General features: G+C 39.2%; 1 protein-coding gene across 1 annotated transcript; it reads right to left on the bottom strand.

The window, feature by feature from the left end:
- Nucleotides 1-741: 741 nt before the first annotated feature.
- adgra1a (adhesion G protein-coupled receptor A1a) lies at nt 742-17,089 on the bottom strand. Its single transcript, XM_016570394.1, has 7 exons — nt 16,800-17,089; nt 16,136-16,291; nt 9,963-10,090; nt 8,424-8,547; nt 5,157-5,308; nt 3,293-3,388; nt 742-3,086 (listed from the first exon to the last, which is right to left on the bottom strand). The coding sequence occupies exons 2-7, from the start codon at nt 16,136-16,138 to the stop codon at nt 1,616-1,618; spliced, it is 1,974 nt and encodes a 657-aa protein (XP_016425880.1). The 5' UTR covers nt 16,139-16,291; nt 16,800-17,089; the 3' UTR covers nt 742-1,615.
- Between the last annotated feature and the right edge of the window lie 375 nt (nt 17,090-17,464).

Here is a 17,464-nt window from a genome sequence, read left to right on the forward strand (position 1 = left end):
CAGTTGCATTGCGCCAATTTATATATTGTAAATCGGGTGTGCTGATTCAAAACAATTAAACGAAGAATAAATAGAATTTAATAAATAAATCACATATTAAGTTCAATGAAAGCAAGAATGTTATGTAAATTTGATCCATTTCTCGAATCAAAATTCTGGTCGTTTGCCCTCATGTTTCATTGAACTTGCTATGTAATTTAGTGTTCAGATTCCATCTTATTCTTGATTTACTTGTTTTGAATCAATGTGCCTGATAATTATTTACAATATGAGTTGGCAGAGACACTTTTTTTTTTCCTTTTTGTCTTCATTTACTCACTGCTTGTTTGACAGACTCCATTATGTTAAATCAGACAATTTTTGTGAGCAAGGTGAGTTAGCACAGTGATATAAACTGTTAATGAGAATCTGCTAATGTCGAAAGTGAAGCCCTCCATTTTTTTTTTTTTTTGCCTCAGAATAAATAACCATGAGTGTTTCCAGTAAGCTAAGACATGTTCCTGTGAATCACATGAATATATGTAGCTATATGTAGCTCGTTAGGCATGTAAATGATTGCTTCCTACATTATGGTGAGCATGCTTTAATGCTTTAGTGCAACATAAGACTTTTGATCAATGCAAAACTGATACGTTCTGTAAGGCCATTGACTTGAACTGATCTGCGCCTCATTGCCAGTAACTAAATACTGTATGTGCATACATCACATGTGCAGTTCAAAATGCATTCTGACTCTCTTCATGATTTGTCACCATGGAAACACAGGGAGCCTATTTGTTTGCTGTTTTTATGTATGTAGATGAAAAAAATGACAGCTTTGTTGTGACAACCACACACCATTATCCACATAATCACAAACTACTTCGTACTTTGTGGTAGATCTCAGTTTTAAGAGTTGTATTTTAATTATTATACCGTTTGGCACATATACTGTAACTCACATATTTGTTCATTGACTAATCTTAATTTCATTAGTGGCAATTCACAGTTTTCCTTCAAAGTAAAAATCTAATTAAGTGCTGGTGTTTTCACACTTGGCGATCCATTTAGCGTTTTTTTTTATTAAAAGGCTAAACACAAATGTGGGAGATTTTGGCTCTTAAAAAACAGAGGACTTTTCTTGCACGAATGGAAATCTTGCTATCTATATACACACAAGCATGTTGTCACATGCAAATAGACACAAACACATGCACTCAGTACTTTCTCACCTACTAAATGCACACACACACTCACACACATCCACAACGACATAATTTCACTTTATGTTACCATACCCAAAAACACATGTACAAAAATCAGTTTGATTATAAAAAATCATCCAAATTAAAATGTATGTCATGTGATCTTTGCTGTCATATCAAAATGGCAAGAGGACAAACCGAATGGAGCTGGGATGAGACATGAGATGAAGTCTGAGAAGAGGTAAGCAGAGGTTCAAACCTCTTTAAAGTGGAAGAGAAGGTATATGGGGTGGGTGAGAGAGGGAAAGTCACAGCAGAGGGACTACACAGTAGCTTAGCTCAAAGAAGAGAGGGCCTTTGGGTAACAGCCCTGGGACTACACAGTAGTTTAGCTCAGGCGAGAGAAACAGGTTAGCACGTCATTCACAGGCCTACACGGTTGTCTCGTTTTTCCAAGGTCCAGTCCTAATGTTACCTGTGGAATCAGAGGTAAGTACGTAGTCCTCATGCTGACTACTGTTCCGACTCAGTGTCCCTCTCCGGCTGAGGGTGCCTTTCCTGCTAAGCGTGGCCTGGGAGCACAACAGAGTGGCCTTCGGAGGGGTTATATCCAAATGCAGCATGGTTTCGTCCTCTTTATCGGCCATTTTTGTGCAACTGTACACCAGTGGACCCGTGTCAGGATCCTCCGCCTGGCAAGGGCTGACAAATGGGTCAGCTTTATGGCAGCATATGCTCGAGAATGGGTCTGCTTTGGCACAGCACATGTGTCTGTGGCAGGAGAGCTGACTGTCCAAGTGTGCGCTATGGCAGGAGAGGCTATCGTGAAGGCCGTGTGAAGCCAAACTCTCGAGGTGAGGACTGGGACTGGGGCAGCGCAGCTGGTTGTCTGGGTGGGGGCTGTGACAAGAGAGTTGAGTGTCCAAGTGGGACGTGTGGCAGGTGAGAGGGTTGTCCAGGTGCATGCTGTGGGGGCTGTCCAGGTGGGAGCTGTGCACACTGCTGTCCATGCTGGTGGAGGTCATGTGATAAGAATAGTCCCTGAGGCAGGGCCGAGGTCGGTTGAAAGAACGAGTCTTAGACCTGTCCTTCAGGCAGCTTTGCAGGGGAAGGGTTGGCCGGGGCAGTTCATCAGGGAGGGACTGCGGGCGAGTCGTGCTCCCGATTAAGGAAGAGGGGCTGTGAAGGGTGGCACAGCAGGTGCTCGTGTGGTTCTGGGTGGAGGGCAGAGTACCCAACTTGCAGTGCGGCAAAGGGGAGTGTAGGTGTGGGGAAAGCAAAGGTTTACCCGGGCAGGACGAGTCGACCTGGCAGTGGATTTGGTTCTGCCCGTGGGATGGTGTATGGCTGTGACTTTGAGTAGGGGGAGCGGTGCTCCCCGCCGACTCTCCGTTGACCTCCACCTTTGGTTTGTTGGGGCAACAGGCCCACCACCGGTGCCACACGTCGTCACGTTTCGCACAGTGCTGAATCAGCAGAAAAAGCCCCAATGTGACTGAAAATGCTCCATATAGGCAGCTGAAGATCATGTCTAGAAAATGGCCCTGTGATACAGCCAGTGCTCCGAAAACCCAGGTGGCCAGGAAGAGGAAGAGAGTAAAGGCGGTGGCCCTCAGCTGAGCTTTGAAAGAGTGTTCGTTGGCCAGCATGGAGGCTGTGATGGCTGTGCAGCCTGTGTGATCGCCATGCTCACCTGGTTCTCCGCTGACAGCGTGGCAATGGCCGATTTCAGCTACGGCTAGACGCTGTTGTTCTTCGGTCATGGCCTTGAGCTCATACTTGCGCTCCGGGTGCCGCTTTAGCTGCACAAATGTCCATAGAAAGTAGATGCACATTACCAAGACCAAGAAGGCAGTGAGACCGTAAAAGCCCCCAAGACTGGGCTCCCAGGCCATCCAACAGCTGCAACACAGAGAGAGACAATGATTAAACTGACAGTGTCGATACCACTCTAGATCTAATTACAGACCTAATGGTTACTATAGCATTAATTAAGATACATCTCCCGGAATCAGTGACATCTGTGATTTTTACTGGATTACTGAAAACTAAGTAAACATATTACAGCTGACATCTAATTGGGCACTAGCAGTAAATATGATACTTACTAAGGGGCGTCATCTCTGCTACCATAGTTATCCAAGCTAATAGCAGCCGTAACGCCCACTATAATTAGAGGGATCCCACCACTGACCAGATAAAACCTGACAAGATAAGGGTAAAACAAATTTTATTTTGTCTAGAGATGTGAGATCTTTTCCCAAACAGCAAATACATTGCATACCAATTAAAAGAAAAAAAATTACACTACTGTGAAAAGTTTGGGGTCAATAAAAAAAAAAAAAAGTATATTCTTATTTAGGAATGAAATCAAAAGTGACAGTAAAGACATTTATAATGTTACAAAAGATTTCTATTTCAAATAAATGTTCTTCTTCTGAATTTTCTATTCAAATAATCCTGAAAAAAATGTATTACGGTTTCCACAAAAATATTAAGCAGCACTGCTTAATTGTGCAGAACTGTGTTCAGTATTGATAATGATGACAATGATAAATAATTTCTGAGCAACAAATGAGCATATTGGAATTATTTCTGAAGGATCATGTGACACTGAAGGCTAGAGTAACGGCTGCTGAAAATTAAGCATTGCCATCACAGAAATTTTTTTAATATTTTTCAATCATGACAACTCTCAGAAGATTTTAGCATGGTGATGGATATGACAATGTTAATGTATTTGGTCTTGGCGGAATAGATCTGCCACGCTGCTGCTGAATTGCTGCTGCTGTTGGTTATTGCTGTATTTGTTGTTTATTGCTGCTGCTGCAAGCAAGTACAGGAACTTGCTACTGCCAATGCATATGGCGATATGGTGCAGTGCGTATATAAGACATACTGCTGCTGCACAAATAGCATATAAAATAACCCATAGCAGATTCTATACAGGTGGAGCTGGGGAAGGTGATCATCAGTTACGTTAACAACCCGTCAGCCTGCGCCATCTAGAGTTTCATGACTGAACTATACATTAAAATAGAAAACACTTATTTTTAATTGTTATAACATTTCACAATGTTCCTGTTTTACTGTACTTTTGATTAATAAATACAGCCTTGGTGAGCATAAAAGACTTTGAATAACAAAGAAAAAAATCTTACTGACCCCAAACCTTTGAATGGTAGTGTATATATTGTATCTACTAACTTAAAGGTAGGGTATGTAATTTTTCAAAAACACTTTAGAAAACTGATTCGGGCCGAATAGCAAAACAAACTTGTAGCTAATCAGCAGTAAGGGGCGTGTCTACTCGTGATGTGGAGGAGAGAGCTTTCAGTGCATGGGACGGACATTAGCCGAGCAGAGCGACAGAAAGATAGGGATGGTGGATAAAAAACAAAAGAGGAAAACGTCTGCGGAAGGATAAGGCAAGAAGTAGGACCCGTGTAAATATCGGATCAGCTTTCCAGCGCTGGAGAGAACTCAAGGAGCGGAGGCCTGCGATCGGACGCCGAGGTTGCTTTGTTTCTTCTCAATAGGTGAGTAACACCGTGTCTACAACAGCTAAAGTCTGCCTACACTGGACGCGATCAAACGACCGTTGAAAACCATTTGAAATTTGTGTCAGCACGTCATAAATAGAACCCGGCAGCAGTTTTCTGTCGGGGATTTGTTGCACTGCTCACGTCCGATGTAAACACGGTGTAACATTGGTTTTGCTTTGTTTCACAGAACTAATCGTTGCCTGGGTTGTGTACGTATATGTGGGGCGGAGCTATCAAAATAGGGGCAAGACCCTTTTGGGGTAGGGGCGTGTTTGTTTTGGTGATTTCAAATATCAACATTGGCTACCAGAAATCGCTTACCCTGCCTTTAACTCTTTAATAAAAAATAAACTCTGTATTGAATAAGAACCACTATTGAATCAGAATTCTCAACCTTTAGTAAATTCATAGTCTTCATGCTGTGTACCTGAAGATGGTGGCTTTAGGCCGTGGTTGGTTGGGAGTGTCCCTGTCCTGAGGTATGGGTGGAGCCTTGGACACCTCCTTGCAAATATTCCTGGCAGTGAAGAGCAGCCATAGCATGCTAGAGAGGGAGGAGTAGTGCAAGATAATGCCAACCTGTCAACGAACAAGACGAAACATTAAACACTGAAAGCTCACTCATAGAAAGCAGACTGGCACAGAAAACTAAAGCAGCAGTGTGTGTGTGTCTGTTTGAGGAAGGATGCACTGAGGGGGAGTTTGAGGTAATCCTCCTCAGACAGCGAGGTCATGCTGTTGTCCTCTTTGTTCCAATGCGCATACTGCATCCAATCAACCGACCCATCCATTCATTCATATAGGATATATATGATGTTTATATGGGCACTGAATGTAAATTATGTGCTGTGAATGTCTGTCATGCTTTTTCAAAAACTGTACATGTATAAAAAGTGAACATGATTTTTTTGTTTGTTTATATCTAGGAAAATGTAAATACTCTATAAATAAATGTTAGGACGAACTGTCACATAAAAATAATGAGAAACCATATAATCAGAAACCAGACAGGTGTTCATAATATAAAGTATACTTTTCCCAAACTCATACACAGTTGTCTTTTCCAGCTTGACACTGCAGTTAGGGCCAAATACTTTGTACAGGTCTAAAAATCAACTTAATCTTTTCTAACAGCAAACGTTCACATTCATCAAAACACACTGACCCTAAAAACACTAAAACCTAGTAGCAGTACAAGACTATTACAGATTGCTACTACCACACAAAAGTTAAGAGCTGAATGCATCCTTGTTGAATAAAAGTATTGATTTCTTTGAAAATAAAAATCCTACTGACCCCAAACCTTTCAACAGTAGTGTATCTTGTATTTCAGGGGTTTTTTTTCTTTACACAGAAAGTAGCACTGGAATGCATATGGTATATACCAAAAAAATTCTCAAAACTCACAAAGAACAAAGTGTGCTTTCATTACAGTTGCAAATGTTTCTTTTAACATTAATCATTATACATATTTTGTGACATAATGAGAACATTTGATCACAAAAGTTCAACAAAATTTTCAGATTCAGATCTAATTTAGCTTCTGCATCTGTCATGGTATGACTCGTGTTTCCCTCCCTCTGATGCCCACCACTTGGGCATGGGCCCATGCCTGCTTGTTTTTTTTGAGAGGGCACTGTACAGCACAACAAAATAAAGCATCTACATTTATCCATAGAATACATTCATTGCCACACACACACACACAATTAGCACAGCTATGGAGACAATTCTTGTCAAATCGGCATAATTTGGCCACAAGCGCTCCTCTGCATCACATTGTTTGTCCATCTCTGGCTACACACCTGGGGAACAAATGCATGGCAGTGGTAAAATACCACATTGTCCCATTCAGTTGGCCAAATGCTGGCATATTTCTCAGCATTTGCTCTCTGTCTTCACCTGGCACATGCCTTCATTTGACATCATCCAGCAATGAAACACTACATTTTGTATTGTGCGACTTAATTGCAGTTTCCTGCAATCAAACTTCCTCTGTCAGTCATTTTTACATACAGCTACAGTACTGAACCTGACCTATTTTCCAGAATGTTATTGACAATTCCTTTTTAAACACCAATTAAATTCCTTAATTTAATTTAAGCAATTTGTAGCAAACAGGACACAGATTTGCCATTTGTATTTTTAGGAAAGTAGAATTAAAATGAACTGAAATTCGAAGAAATACTTATCCATATTTTTCCTATGCCCCTTGATGCTTTGCATGAATTATGGGAGTAACTTCCGTTACACTGTAAACAATCAGCATAAGGTTCGCTCTATGAACGCAATAAGCATTTTTAAAAACTGGGTGCAATGAGGTGACATTATTCTACACACCCTTTAACCATCGATCATTAAAAGAAAATTTAAAAGTGTACAAAGCATTAACAAATTACTTTCAACATATCATGAATAACCCCAAAAGCTTGATTATTCCAGTCAACAATATCATACACATTTTAAATATCACTATAGTTATACATGTCTATTATATGTCAAATGTGTGGCCTTAATCAAAATGGCTCATTAATAATGATAGAATATGAGTGAGAATATTTCAAAGAAATTTCTGTTAATTTAATAGATAACAAATATTGTATTTACCTGCTTTAGAAACATTCCGATAAACACAACTGATAGGGATTAGAAGTGAAAAGAGGAGACAATTACATTTTAAAGAATCAGTGTGAAAACAAACCTGAAAAGAGACATGAAGATTTCACGAATTAAGAAAATAATGCAGCGGACTGAAAAGAGCTCTTCACAGAGATATTCTTGTTATACCATTGTAATACACCATAGTAATTCTTGTAATACACATTAAAATACCAATAGTTATGTTATTCTCTTGACATCTGAAAACAAAATGTACAGGTCGTTCAGTCAAACTGACGGATTATTTGCAGTGCAACCTTATGATTATAAATGATATGTTTCAGTCTTTTTGAGTGGAACATCCCCAAACTGAAAGTGCCTCCTATAATTTAAAATGCAATAGTCTCACTATAAAAAGGTGGATAAATGTAATTTTAACTACAAAAGCAAAGTTTGTCACAAATGAACAAACAAACAAGATAGATTGATAGGCTGATATTTCGATCGATTGATATTCACAATTCTAATATTTTTATGTTATAATTTGATATATTTTAACAAACGTCATTTTTCTTTTAATTTTTGATTAGTGTGAATGTGGACGAATAGGAGTCATTTATATCATGCAGTATTTTACCTTCACCGCCCCGGTGTATATATACTGTGTTTAGGCCACGTCTCAAATGTATGCTCATTATGCCTCCAATCATAAATCTGATGCTTTTAATTCTAAAGCTTCACTGACAGTGAATCAACTGCTGTCATTAACTAAAATATGTTTAATAAGCGTGCAGCTATAAACATAATCAAATTAATCTAACTCACTGGTCCAGGCTGGAAATTGTCTGTGACGAAAGAGTAAGTAGCTACACTTTGAAAGGCCATGGCAATCATAGAACCCCAGTGCATTAGTCTCTCAACACTGGGCAGCCGTGCCAAACAAAGCCCTCTGTGCCTTAGTAATTGGCGACCATGCCAATTCGGGAGTCAAAGAGGCCATATGCTAGTGACTCTGAGCTGAGAGCCACAGACACAGGGCATGAATAATGTGGTTCACTCAGGCCAAAGAAACAGGGTAGAGAACTGGGAGACTTACCACTTGACAGATCACAGGGTACTTGATCTGGTTGATGCCTCCTGCAAACACCCCAAACGTCATGGCAGTGTGGAAGAGGAAGTTGAGGAGCATGTGCCATCCTTTCCTGCTGATTCGGATTATGCTGCAGAGACACACACACTCATATCAGATGAAGAGACAGTTGCGCCATGAGTAATACATCAACAGCTTACTACTGAAGGGAACAAGTAACTGCCTTTGAAGCGCAATGCTATGACTAAAGAATCTTTTTCACCCGTCTGCAAAGTGTCTCGAAGTAGAGCGGCTTACTAAATTTGCCACCATCCCTCTAAGGTTAGAAGTGGCCCCTTCTCCACAGAGCAAGCATTACTCACTGGAAATATCTGTGACAGTCAGGGGTGATGATACTATAAATATTGGCGGTCTGACTCAGGATCACAGCACTATGGTGGCAGTCTGTCCCAAAAACATTCCCTACTGTGACCTTCCAGTGTTAGTATTGGTGCTACAAATGGCATGTTTCGAATAGAGGAAAACTGTAAACTATTTTTGACTGAAGCAAGCGGTTTAACAATGCAAAAAGGCAGAATGGAAAATACAACATTTCACTAGATTTAATTACACATTAACACTAAATTTAATTGCTGATATTCGGCTGCAGAAATACACTGGACCAAAACAAATATATTATATTATGCAAATATCTATAATGCCTATAGATATTTATCTACTGATGTTTATTCATTTCAAACTCATTTCAGCTTAAAATTAGGTTTCTTAATTTATCCATTTATACCAAAGCAATGATTTTCATACTGTGTCCTATATGAAGCTTTTGAGTTTATACACACATTCCACACAAAAACACTATTGTCTGGTAACCAAATAATTTTTTTAAGGACAGTCTAATAAGCATCCCCAAAATCATTCAAATAGATAAAAAGAATATGTATCCATCTGTCATACTACACTAATGTTTGGGGTTAGTAAGATTTAAAAATAAATAAATAACCTATTTAAAATAAATGCTGTTCTGTGGATTCATTAAAGAATCATGAAATAAAAATGTATTGCAGTTTCCACAGAAATATTAAGCTGCATAACTTCTTTTGTCATTTATAATAAATCTTTCTTGAGCACTAAATTAGCATAGTAGAATGATTTCTGAAAGATAATGTGACACTGAAGACTGGAGTAGCTGCTGAAAATTCAGCTTTGCCATCACAGGAATAAATTCAATATTTAAAATATATTCAACAAACAGCAGTGATTTAAAATTGTAACATTATTTCAAAATCGACTGTTTTTACTGTATTTTTTATTAAACAAAAACAGCCTTGTTGAGCATAAACGACTAACGACTTCTTTCAAAAAAAGTCTTACTGACCCCAAACCTTTGAATAGTGCTATAATATGATATAACATCGGCCAGAATTTCAATATCAGTGCATCCCTAACTCTAATAAACTAATCACTAACAACACAGCTTATTTTTCAGATCTATACTGTATTTAATAATTTATGCCACTGGTGCAGCTTAATTGCAATAAAACATACCTGTGGTGTACAATGTATGTCATGATAGAAATCAGCAGGCAGAGCAGCATCACTGCAGTGCAGGCATACACCACTGGGTGCAAATAATCCCCTGGATATGGAGGAAAGGACAGCACCCTCTTTAAATCCTGTCAATAAAATCAGAATAAAAACATGAGAAATAAAAGAACATGTCAAATGATAAAAACACACCCGTCTTTATATTGCATGCATTTGCCTAATAGCATCAGTCTGCTAATTTCCTTCTTTATGATTTTATTAATGCATATACTGCTAGTGTCTATCTCAGCTTCTAACATTTGCAGTCTCTTATTGGTAAATTATGTGTGGCAGTACGGATGCACAACATGAATAAAGCTGTTGGATTTAAGAAACTGACCATTAAGACAGTTTTATCTGTCTAAATAAAAGAAAAAGGGGCAAGTTGGAGGAGGAAATGGGAAGAAAGAGAAACAATACAAGGAAGCAAGCACTGTCCCTGTGAGCCAAAGACTACGCATCAATCTCTTTCAGCATGTCTATTTTATCACCCAGCCCGAAGAGCCCCTTTGTTGTGTGCCTGAAGGGCTCCATCCCCTCTGGAAAGCAGCACCACAGATGTACATGCATGTCTTTACACTCCAACAGACTGAATACGCGCTACGCTCATTACAACAGCCAATTTCCCTTAGTCTCCATCTTTAAATGTGTGACAAATGTGCAGACCTTATTTAACACTTCTTTTTAATATCTGGGAGTGCAGCGAGGCTTAAAAAAAGTCAGCACAATGCTATTATGCACAAGATTGTCCATTTGAAAATTAAACGACAGCTTACATATAAACGAAAAAGCAACATACATGTTGAAATTATCATACAACGAAAAGTAAACATAACCCTAAAATCCTGGTTATATTATGATTTAGCCTCGCAGTGTTTTTTGCACTTGGGCCCATTATGCCCTGTCTCCCAGAGTGCGTGTCTGCTTCAATCCAAGGTGAGATCAGCACAATTGCTGCCCATTAATCAGTTTCCCATAAAGCATCACTCAGCGTCACATTATTGATCCTTTGACCTTAGTTCTTCAGCAAAGATACCGTACCTTTAATGCCCTAAGACATCGAACCACTGTTGCACTGAAAGTTAATGCTGATTAATATCAACTCCTTTAGTGCTCCAAAGCAGAGGAAGTCATTTCAAACAGTGTGCCCATAAAAAAGGCTTTGGGGTATACTATAGTCAGAATTTGTACTAAATAAAGATCTAATCAGTGTCGCCTCACTACAGCAGTTATCTGAAATTCACTCTTTAGTGTATATAGGCCTATGTAAAAGCAGTGTTTGTCACTCTTTTAGGATTTTAATTTGATATCAGCAGAGCCCGCCAAAGCTCTTGTAGGTAAACCAATGATTCACTTGTAAGAAATCCCAAAATATCAGGCCAAAATACAATCTTCCATTAGAGTTGGGAAAACTTTTACTCCAGATGTACATGCACTCTATTGCTCATCCACCCATCCATAGCAGTTTGATGAGATTGTGCCAGCTCTTCAAGCTCTGTGACCAACCACCCCTTTCACTGACAGTAAACTGTGTTTTTTTCCCCAGACAAAAGTTTCCAAACTATATATATTATCATTCAAAAGTTTGGGGTCAGTAAGATTTTTTGAAGCTTCTTATGCTTACAAGCATAAGAATTGCATTTATTTGATCAAAACACAGTAAAACACAGGAATATTGTGAAATATTATAACAATTTAACACACCTGTTTTTTGTTTTAAAAATGTAAATGTCATTACTCAGTACCAACCAGTACCAGTCTTCAGTACCAACTGATTCTTCAGAAATCATTCATCCTGCTGATTTAGTGCTCAAGCAACAATTCTTATTATTATCAGTGTTAAAAACAGTTACATTGCTTATTTATTTTTCCAGAATTCTTTGATGCATGGAAAGATGAATAAATTTAATGCATCCTAGCTGAATGAAAGTATTAATTTATTAAAACATGTTTGAACTGTAGTGTACAGTATACGTATCTATCTACAGGTATGTATAACATAATTTAATTGAATAACATGACAGGGGCTGCTAAACTCACTTCACATTTTCAGCTTGGTCTTATCCAATCAATATATGTATCAATCAATCGATCTATCTGCCTAACACCTACCTAATCATATTCAGGACATAAGCATTGGACCATCCATATATTTACTGATTCATTTAATTGAATCACATGAATGGACCTGCTAACCTCAGGTCTTAGCCAATCAGCAAGCAAGTAGAAAAAAGGTCAGTGAATAAAAAGTCAGCTCTAAAGAGATGCCATTTCAGGTCTCATCCAACGAGCATGCAGAGAGGAAGAGGATCATCGCTGGCTCAGTAGGACCTGCTATCATTCTTTCTTCAAGTAGTAACATTCCATGCCAGAAGTGTAAATGCAATCACAATATCACAGACTTGCAAAAAGAAAGCTAAATATACTACACAAATGCAAAGAACTGATAAAACATGACTTCTAAAATAATTTTTAAAATGTGTGCCACTGAGAGACAAATTGTAGGGAGTTTTAAGATGGTGATCATATAAAAACTGACAGATCCAATTCTGAAGCAAATGGAGGCAGTGAAACAATAGGAAAGGACTGGCTGCTGTCACTAAGACACCATGCTTTCTCACTCAGACAGGCTGTGCTTGGATTCAATACGATTAGCGAAATAGCATAGGACTATGGCCCTTAAATTGATTAGGGTACATCGTACATTCATGAGCCAATGTGATTGACACTTTTCTCGCAGTCGTATGAGGAAAGTGACATTTAATGAGGCATTGAAATTGGCTGCGTTTACACTTGGCATTAACATGCGACCTGTATCCGGATGTTGTCCACATACACATTGAAAAGACAAGTGTAAACGCGCTTCTGATCGGAACGTTATCCGATCAGCGTGTCCTGCTCCAGAGGTAGTCGAGGACGCATTGTGATAGGATCTCAGTGTAATGTAAACGCAATCCAGCCATCGTGTCTGCATTCGCAGGTCGACATCACGCAAAACCCCGCCCCTCTCTCCCAAACTGTCAGAAGAAAGACGGAGAACACTCGTGTGGAGAGCTAGTGAGACTCCTACACTTATCTTTGATTTGTAAAATGTCCCGCGACTGAAAATGTTTTTCAAAAGAAAACCCACCACTTCAGGTCAACTTTGCACTGGGCCAATTCTCTGCAGACTTATTTAAATATTGTGCGGGAAAGACAGATCTGATTGGTTATCCAGATAGAGAAGTCAGCTGATGCTGCCAATTGTAAACGCACTGTGTTCTGATTGACTGACGATCCGATCTGCTTGATCGGATCGCGGTGATCGCATGTTAATGCCAAGTGTAAACGCAGCCATTGATTGATCAATACAGTGCCTTTAAAGTGTTCTACAAAGCTAAAACCGTTCAATCTCATAAAACCTAATTAATATTATGTTATAAAAATTGGTGTGACCTCCATATTTAGGTCTTTGATGCATCTTGAGCATTAAGAGTGTTCTTGGCTTCTCCTTCTGTGTGCCTCAGTGAGCATGCTTATCTTGGAGACAAAACTTGGTCAGTCAGTCTGCTCCAGTGCACAGACTCATCTCTCCAACAGAATATGACTGCTTGGGTTTGTTGCAGGCGTATCTTCATAAACATATAGCAACTATGCACACTCGCATACATACACACAAATGTTGCAAACATACCTTATGCAATATATAAAAGTCACGTGCATGTGCATCCAGAAGGCCTACAGGCTTGTATGCACACATGCTCTCTTTTTACACTCTTACACACAGCACAAAACAAAAAGCAGTAAAACGCTCATTATATAACAACCATCTTTGTATTCTTTCTACAAGTCAAATACTGTTTAATATTCAAGATTTCACTTCCGTATAAACAACTAAAATGAATTACCATATGATCTATAATTAAACTGACTTCAGTATGCAATTCAGTTTTTCTCTGCAATGTTGGTGGTAGGGAGCTATGATCTTCACTGCACTACATAGACACAAAGAAGACCTCGAATATATAGAAGAAACAACTTGTTGCTGACTACATTTAAAAGCCTTTTGAGATCTATAGATATATCTTTAGATGGTAGAGGTGGTAGGAAAATGTCCCCAGCAACCAAATCGGAAGTGTCCCGACCAATATTTGGTCCCAAACTACTGATGGTTTCAATACATATTTGAAGTCTCATTGGCGTCGCTGTAGAAACTTTTTAACTCCCCTAAAGCCACATCTGTTCATGAGCTGGTTAAGCTAAATATGTCTTGCCTTAAGTACCAAAAGTTTCAAATCTAGCTTGAATGAACTTTTTTTTATTTTTTATTAAAGGGACCCTGTTATGCTTATTTAGGTTCATAATTTTGATCAGGGGGGCTACTAGAATTGGTTTACATGATTAAATGTTCAAAAAACTTCTTTCTTTTTTAATTTACATTGCTGCAATACCTGTTTTCATCCACTTTCTGAACAGTCTGTTTTAGTTTTGTTTTCTTTAAAGCTCGCCTTCCAAAAAGCCCAGTCTGCTCAGATTGGACAACCGGCCCCAGTCTGTTGTGACTGGTCTATTGGAAAACCATAATCAGCGAGTACAAAGTATAAAGTAGTCAGTAGATGGACATAATGATGTAGCTATGTTACGGAAATAATGTGAGAACTACAAATGAGGCATTTAAGATGTGTTTTCTATTGAAAAATTAACTCCCTTTGGCACAGACTTTGTGCTTTGTTTACATGTATGTTTCACATAACATAAAAAGCAAATAGGTCCTCTTTAAAAAATACATTAATTAATTAAATAACATCCGTTGATCAGTACATTGTGTGCCCAACATGACCACCCTATGATCAGCTTTCCCACTGACCAGAGAGAAGAATAATACTTAATGTAGTGAACTTAAAAGTGTGGTTCAAAAAAAAAAAAAACTCAGAATGCAGCTGTCATATATGTTATTGAGGTGCTGAAAAAAGTATACAGTATACAATGAGTCTTGTGATAAGAAGGAATAAATGTTATTTTCTCTATATCACCAGAGGTACATCCACGCAATGGCATTTCTCAGCATCAACACTGATCAAGGTCCTGTGATTCACTGTTTTAATAGCTTGTTTGTTTACAAAGATTTGTAAACTTAATCTTACTTAATCTTTTCCTCTGTCTCCTTGCAATATGTCCCTGTTTTCAAAGCAAAACTACGCCCTTGCTAAGATCTATGTTCTTAAATTATTAGATCAAGGCAATTCCTAACACTGTCACTGACTGTAGGCCTTGTTGGTTCGGGTCTCTGTCCTTGGTGCTTAAAACAGATAAAGCGCTAAAGGCACTCTCCATGGTGCTGCTGTGATATTACGTGTCTTTTCTGTACGGTGGAAAGGGGAAAAAAGCTTTTTTTCCTGGTTGGCTGATACCAGTGACCTGATTGGCTGGATATCTGAAAAGAGGAAGCGGCGACAGCCGACGTCATACAGCCAATGTAGACGTCATAACGCACACAATTAAAATCTCTATCCACGTCATACAGCCGCGAGTATACTTTGGTGCTGTCATAAAAACAGTGTAATCGGAAAACAAAGTAAAATCGCCTTTGCCTCAGGGATAACCAAGGCCACGGACACGCCACAGCCCCTTGTGATGATTAGCTGACAATGACAATTGATATTCATTGCACGCGCTCTCCAGCTTCCAGAGCCACCAGTGCGGTTACCCTCTGACTAAATCCCTTCTACACAACCTCTACCGTTTTCAGAGATTCAAAGACAGTGAGTGCATCGACTATACGTAATTGAATACAGTTAATTTAACAGTGCAGCGATATTGAGCAAGCGTCTGGCACTGCAACAAATGGACCCTCTTTCTCTGCCGCTGAGAAAATGCAATGATAATCTATGGTGCGATGCCATTGTGAGGCATCGCTTTAATTTCGTATATCACATCGGAGATCAATGCGAATGCCCACCGTAAACGCCCGTTTGTTTGGGAGAAACTCTCAATTGACTGGCATTGGTACTACACAGAAAAGCAGCTGATTTATATCGTCACCGAAAGTTTTTGTGTGTGGATTACATAGGAAGAGAGACCAAAGTTTTATCTTGTAACATTAACTGTCCTAAATTGTAATTAAAAATATAAATGAGGTACTTTAAATCACTCACCATCAGATCCGCAAAGTTAGGGTCCAGCTTTAGCGCAATAGTATCAAGTATCACAGTCGGTTATGATGTGGCCATCTGGCGCTTGGCCCTTGTGCACGCGGAGAGAAACGGCATTCCGACAGGCGCTGAGGGGGGGTCATTCTCCAGCAGGAGAGGCTGCAGAACATCCGAGAGAAAAAGCAAAAAAACAAAGCGAACATCACCATGAACCCTTTCCTCGTTAAAAGTCAGCTCAGAATTTATGGACTTCAGTCATTTGCGGCGATTTCCGTCGGGCACGTGCGCATTTGCCGTGACGTAAGTCTTTAGAAATATCACTCGTGAAATGTTAAAGCACAGGCATTCGAGAAAAACAATATTGCGACCTCTTCACAACGTAGGCAGTGTAAATATGGGTTTAAAACAGTCTTACTGTCATTTGAGAGCCCTAAGAACGGTTTAACACCCTCGTGTCTCCAAAATCGTAATCCTATGACGAGCAAACAAGGCCAACACCCCTTACCTTATACCAAAATGGCACAATCAAGACTTCATCAGAAAATGTTTTTAAAAGAACGCAGGAGCATGAATTCATGAGCTACCCTATTTCGTGAATATCACTTACCGTATCAGAATTAGATATAGGCTACTATCTGAACGTAACATTTACTTAATATATCCTTACCTATTTTTAAGAGAGCAACTGGTGTCGTACCCCATCTTTACGTCCCATTATCTGATAGACTTGACGAGCGTGAGCGCATGTAATAGGCTATAGGCTACTCCATCTCTAAGGAAGACAAATATCAGCTCTTGGGATTTGAACCGAGGACCGAGGAACCGGTTCCATTTTTCAAAGAAAATAGCGTAACCAAATGATTTACATGACGTTCGGTTCCGTTAACGGCTCTCGAATCTTCATTGTTCCGCCGATGCAAACGGAACACCGTGGTGAAATACTCTGACTGTGTTTCCCGTACTACCATGCACCGCAATACCGCCAATGAATCTTACAGCGTGAGACACACAGCGTGACCAGTGTTTAACGAATGAATCTTATGAGCCGATTATTTTAGTGAATCAAAAACATACAGAACAAGAAGCTTTGTCCGATTCTCGAGCAAATGACTCTCATGAGTCGGTCCTTTATTGTGAATCAAAACACTTTTGAACAATTGAGCTGTTACTGAATTTATATGACTCACTTTCTGACCACCAAGTTATTACTTTCGTGATGTCCGACTCGAAATAAACTGTTAGTGTTATTGGATTTAAGGCTTGTGATAGGCTACTGGCATCTTGTTCATATTATTAAATTTGTAAAAACAAATAAATAAATCAAATGTTATC

Source organism: Sinocyclocheilus rhinocerous, unplaced genomic scaffold (genome assembly GCF_001515625.1).
Source record: "Sinocyclocheilus rhinocerous isolate Xijiao unplaced genomic scaffold, SAMN03320098_v1.1 scaffold502, whole genome shotgun sequence".
Taxonomy (NCBI): Eukaryota; Metazoa; Chordata; class Actinopteri; order Cypriniformes; family Cyprinidae; genus Sinocyclocheilus; species Sinocyclocheilus rhinocerous.

Coding starts and splice junctions, on each gene's coding strand:
- adgra1a (XM_016570394.1), bottom strand. Junction 8,548..9,962: donor ACATACATTGTACACCACAG/GTATGTTTTATT, acceptor GTGTCTCTGCAG/CATAATCCGAATCAGCAGGA. Junction 5,309..8,423: donor ACCCTGTGATCTGTCAAGTG/GTAAGTCTCCCA, acceptor GTTCGTTGACAG/GTTGGCATTATCTTGCACTA.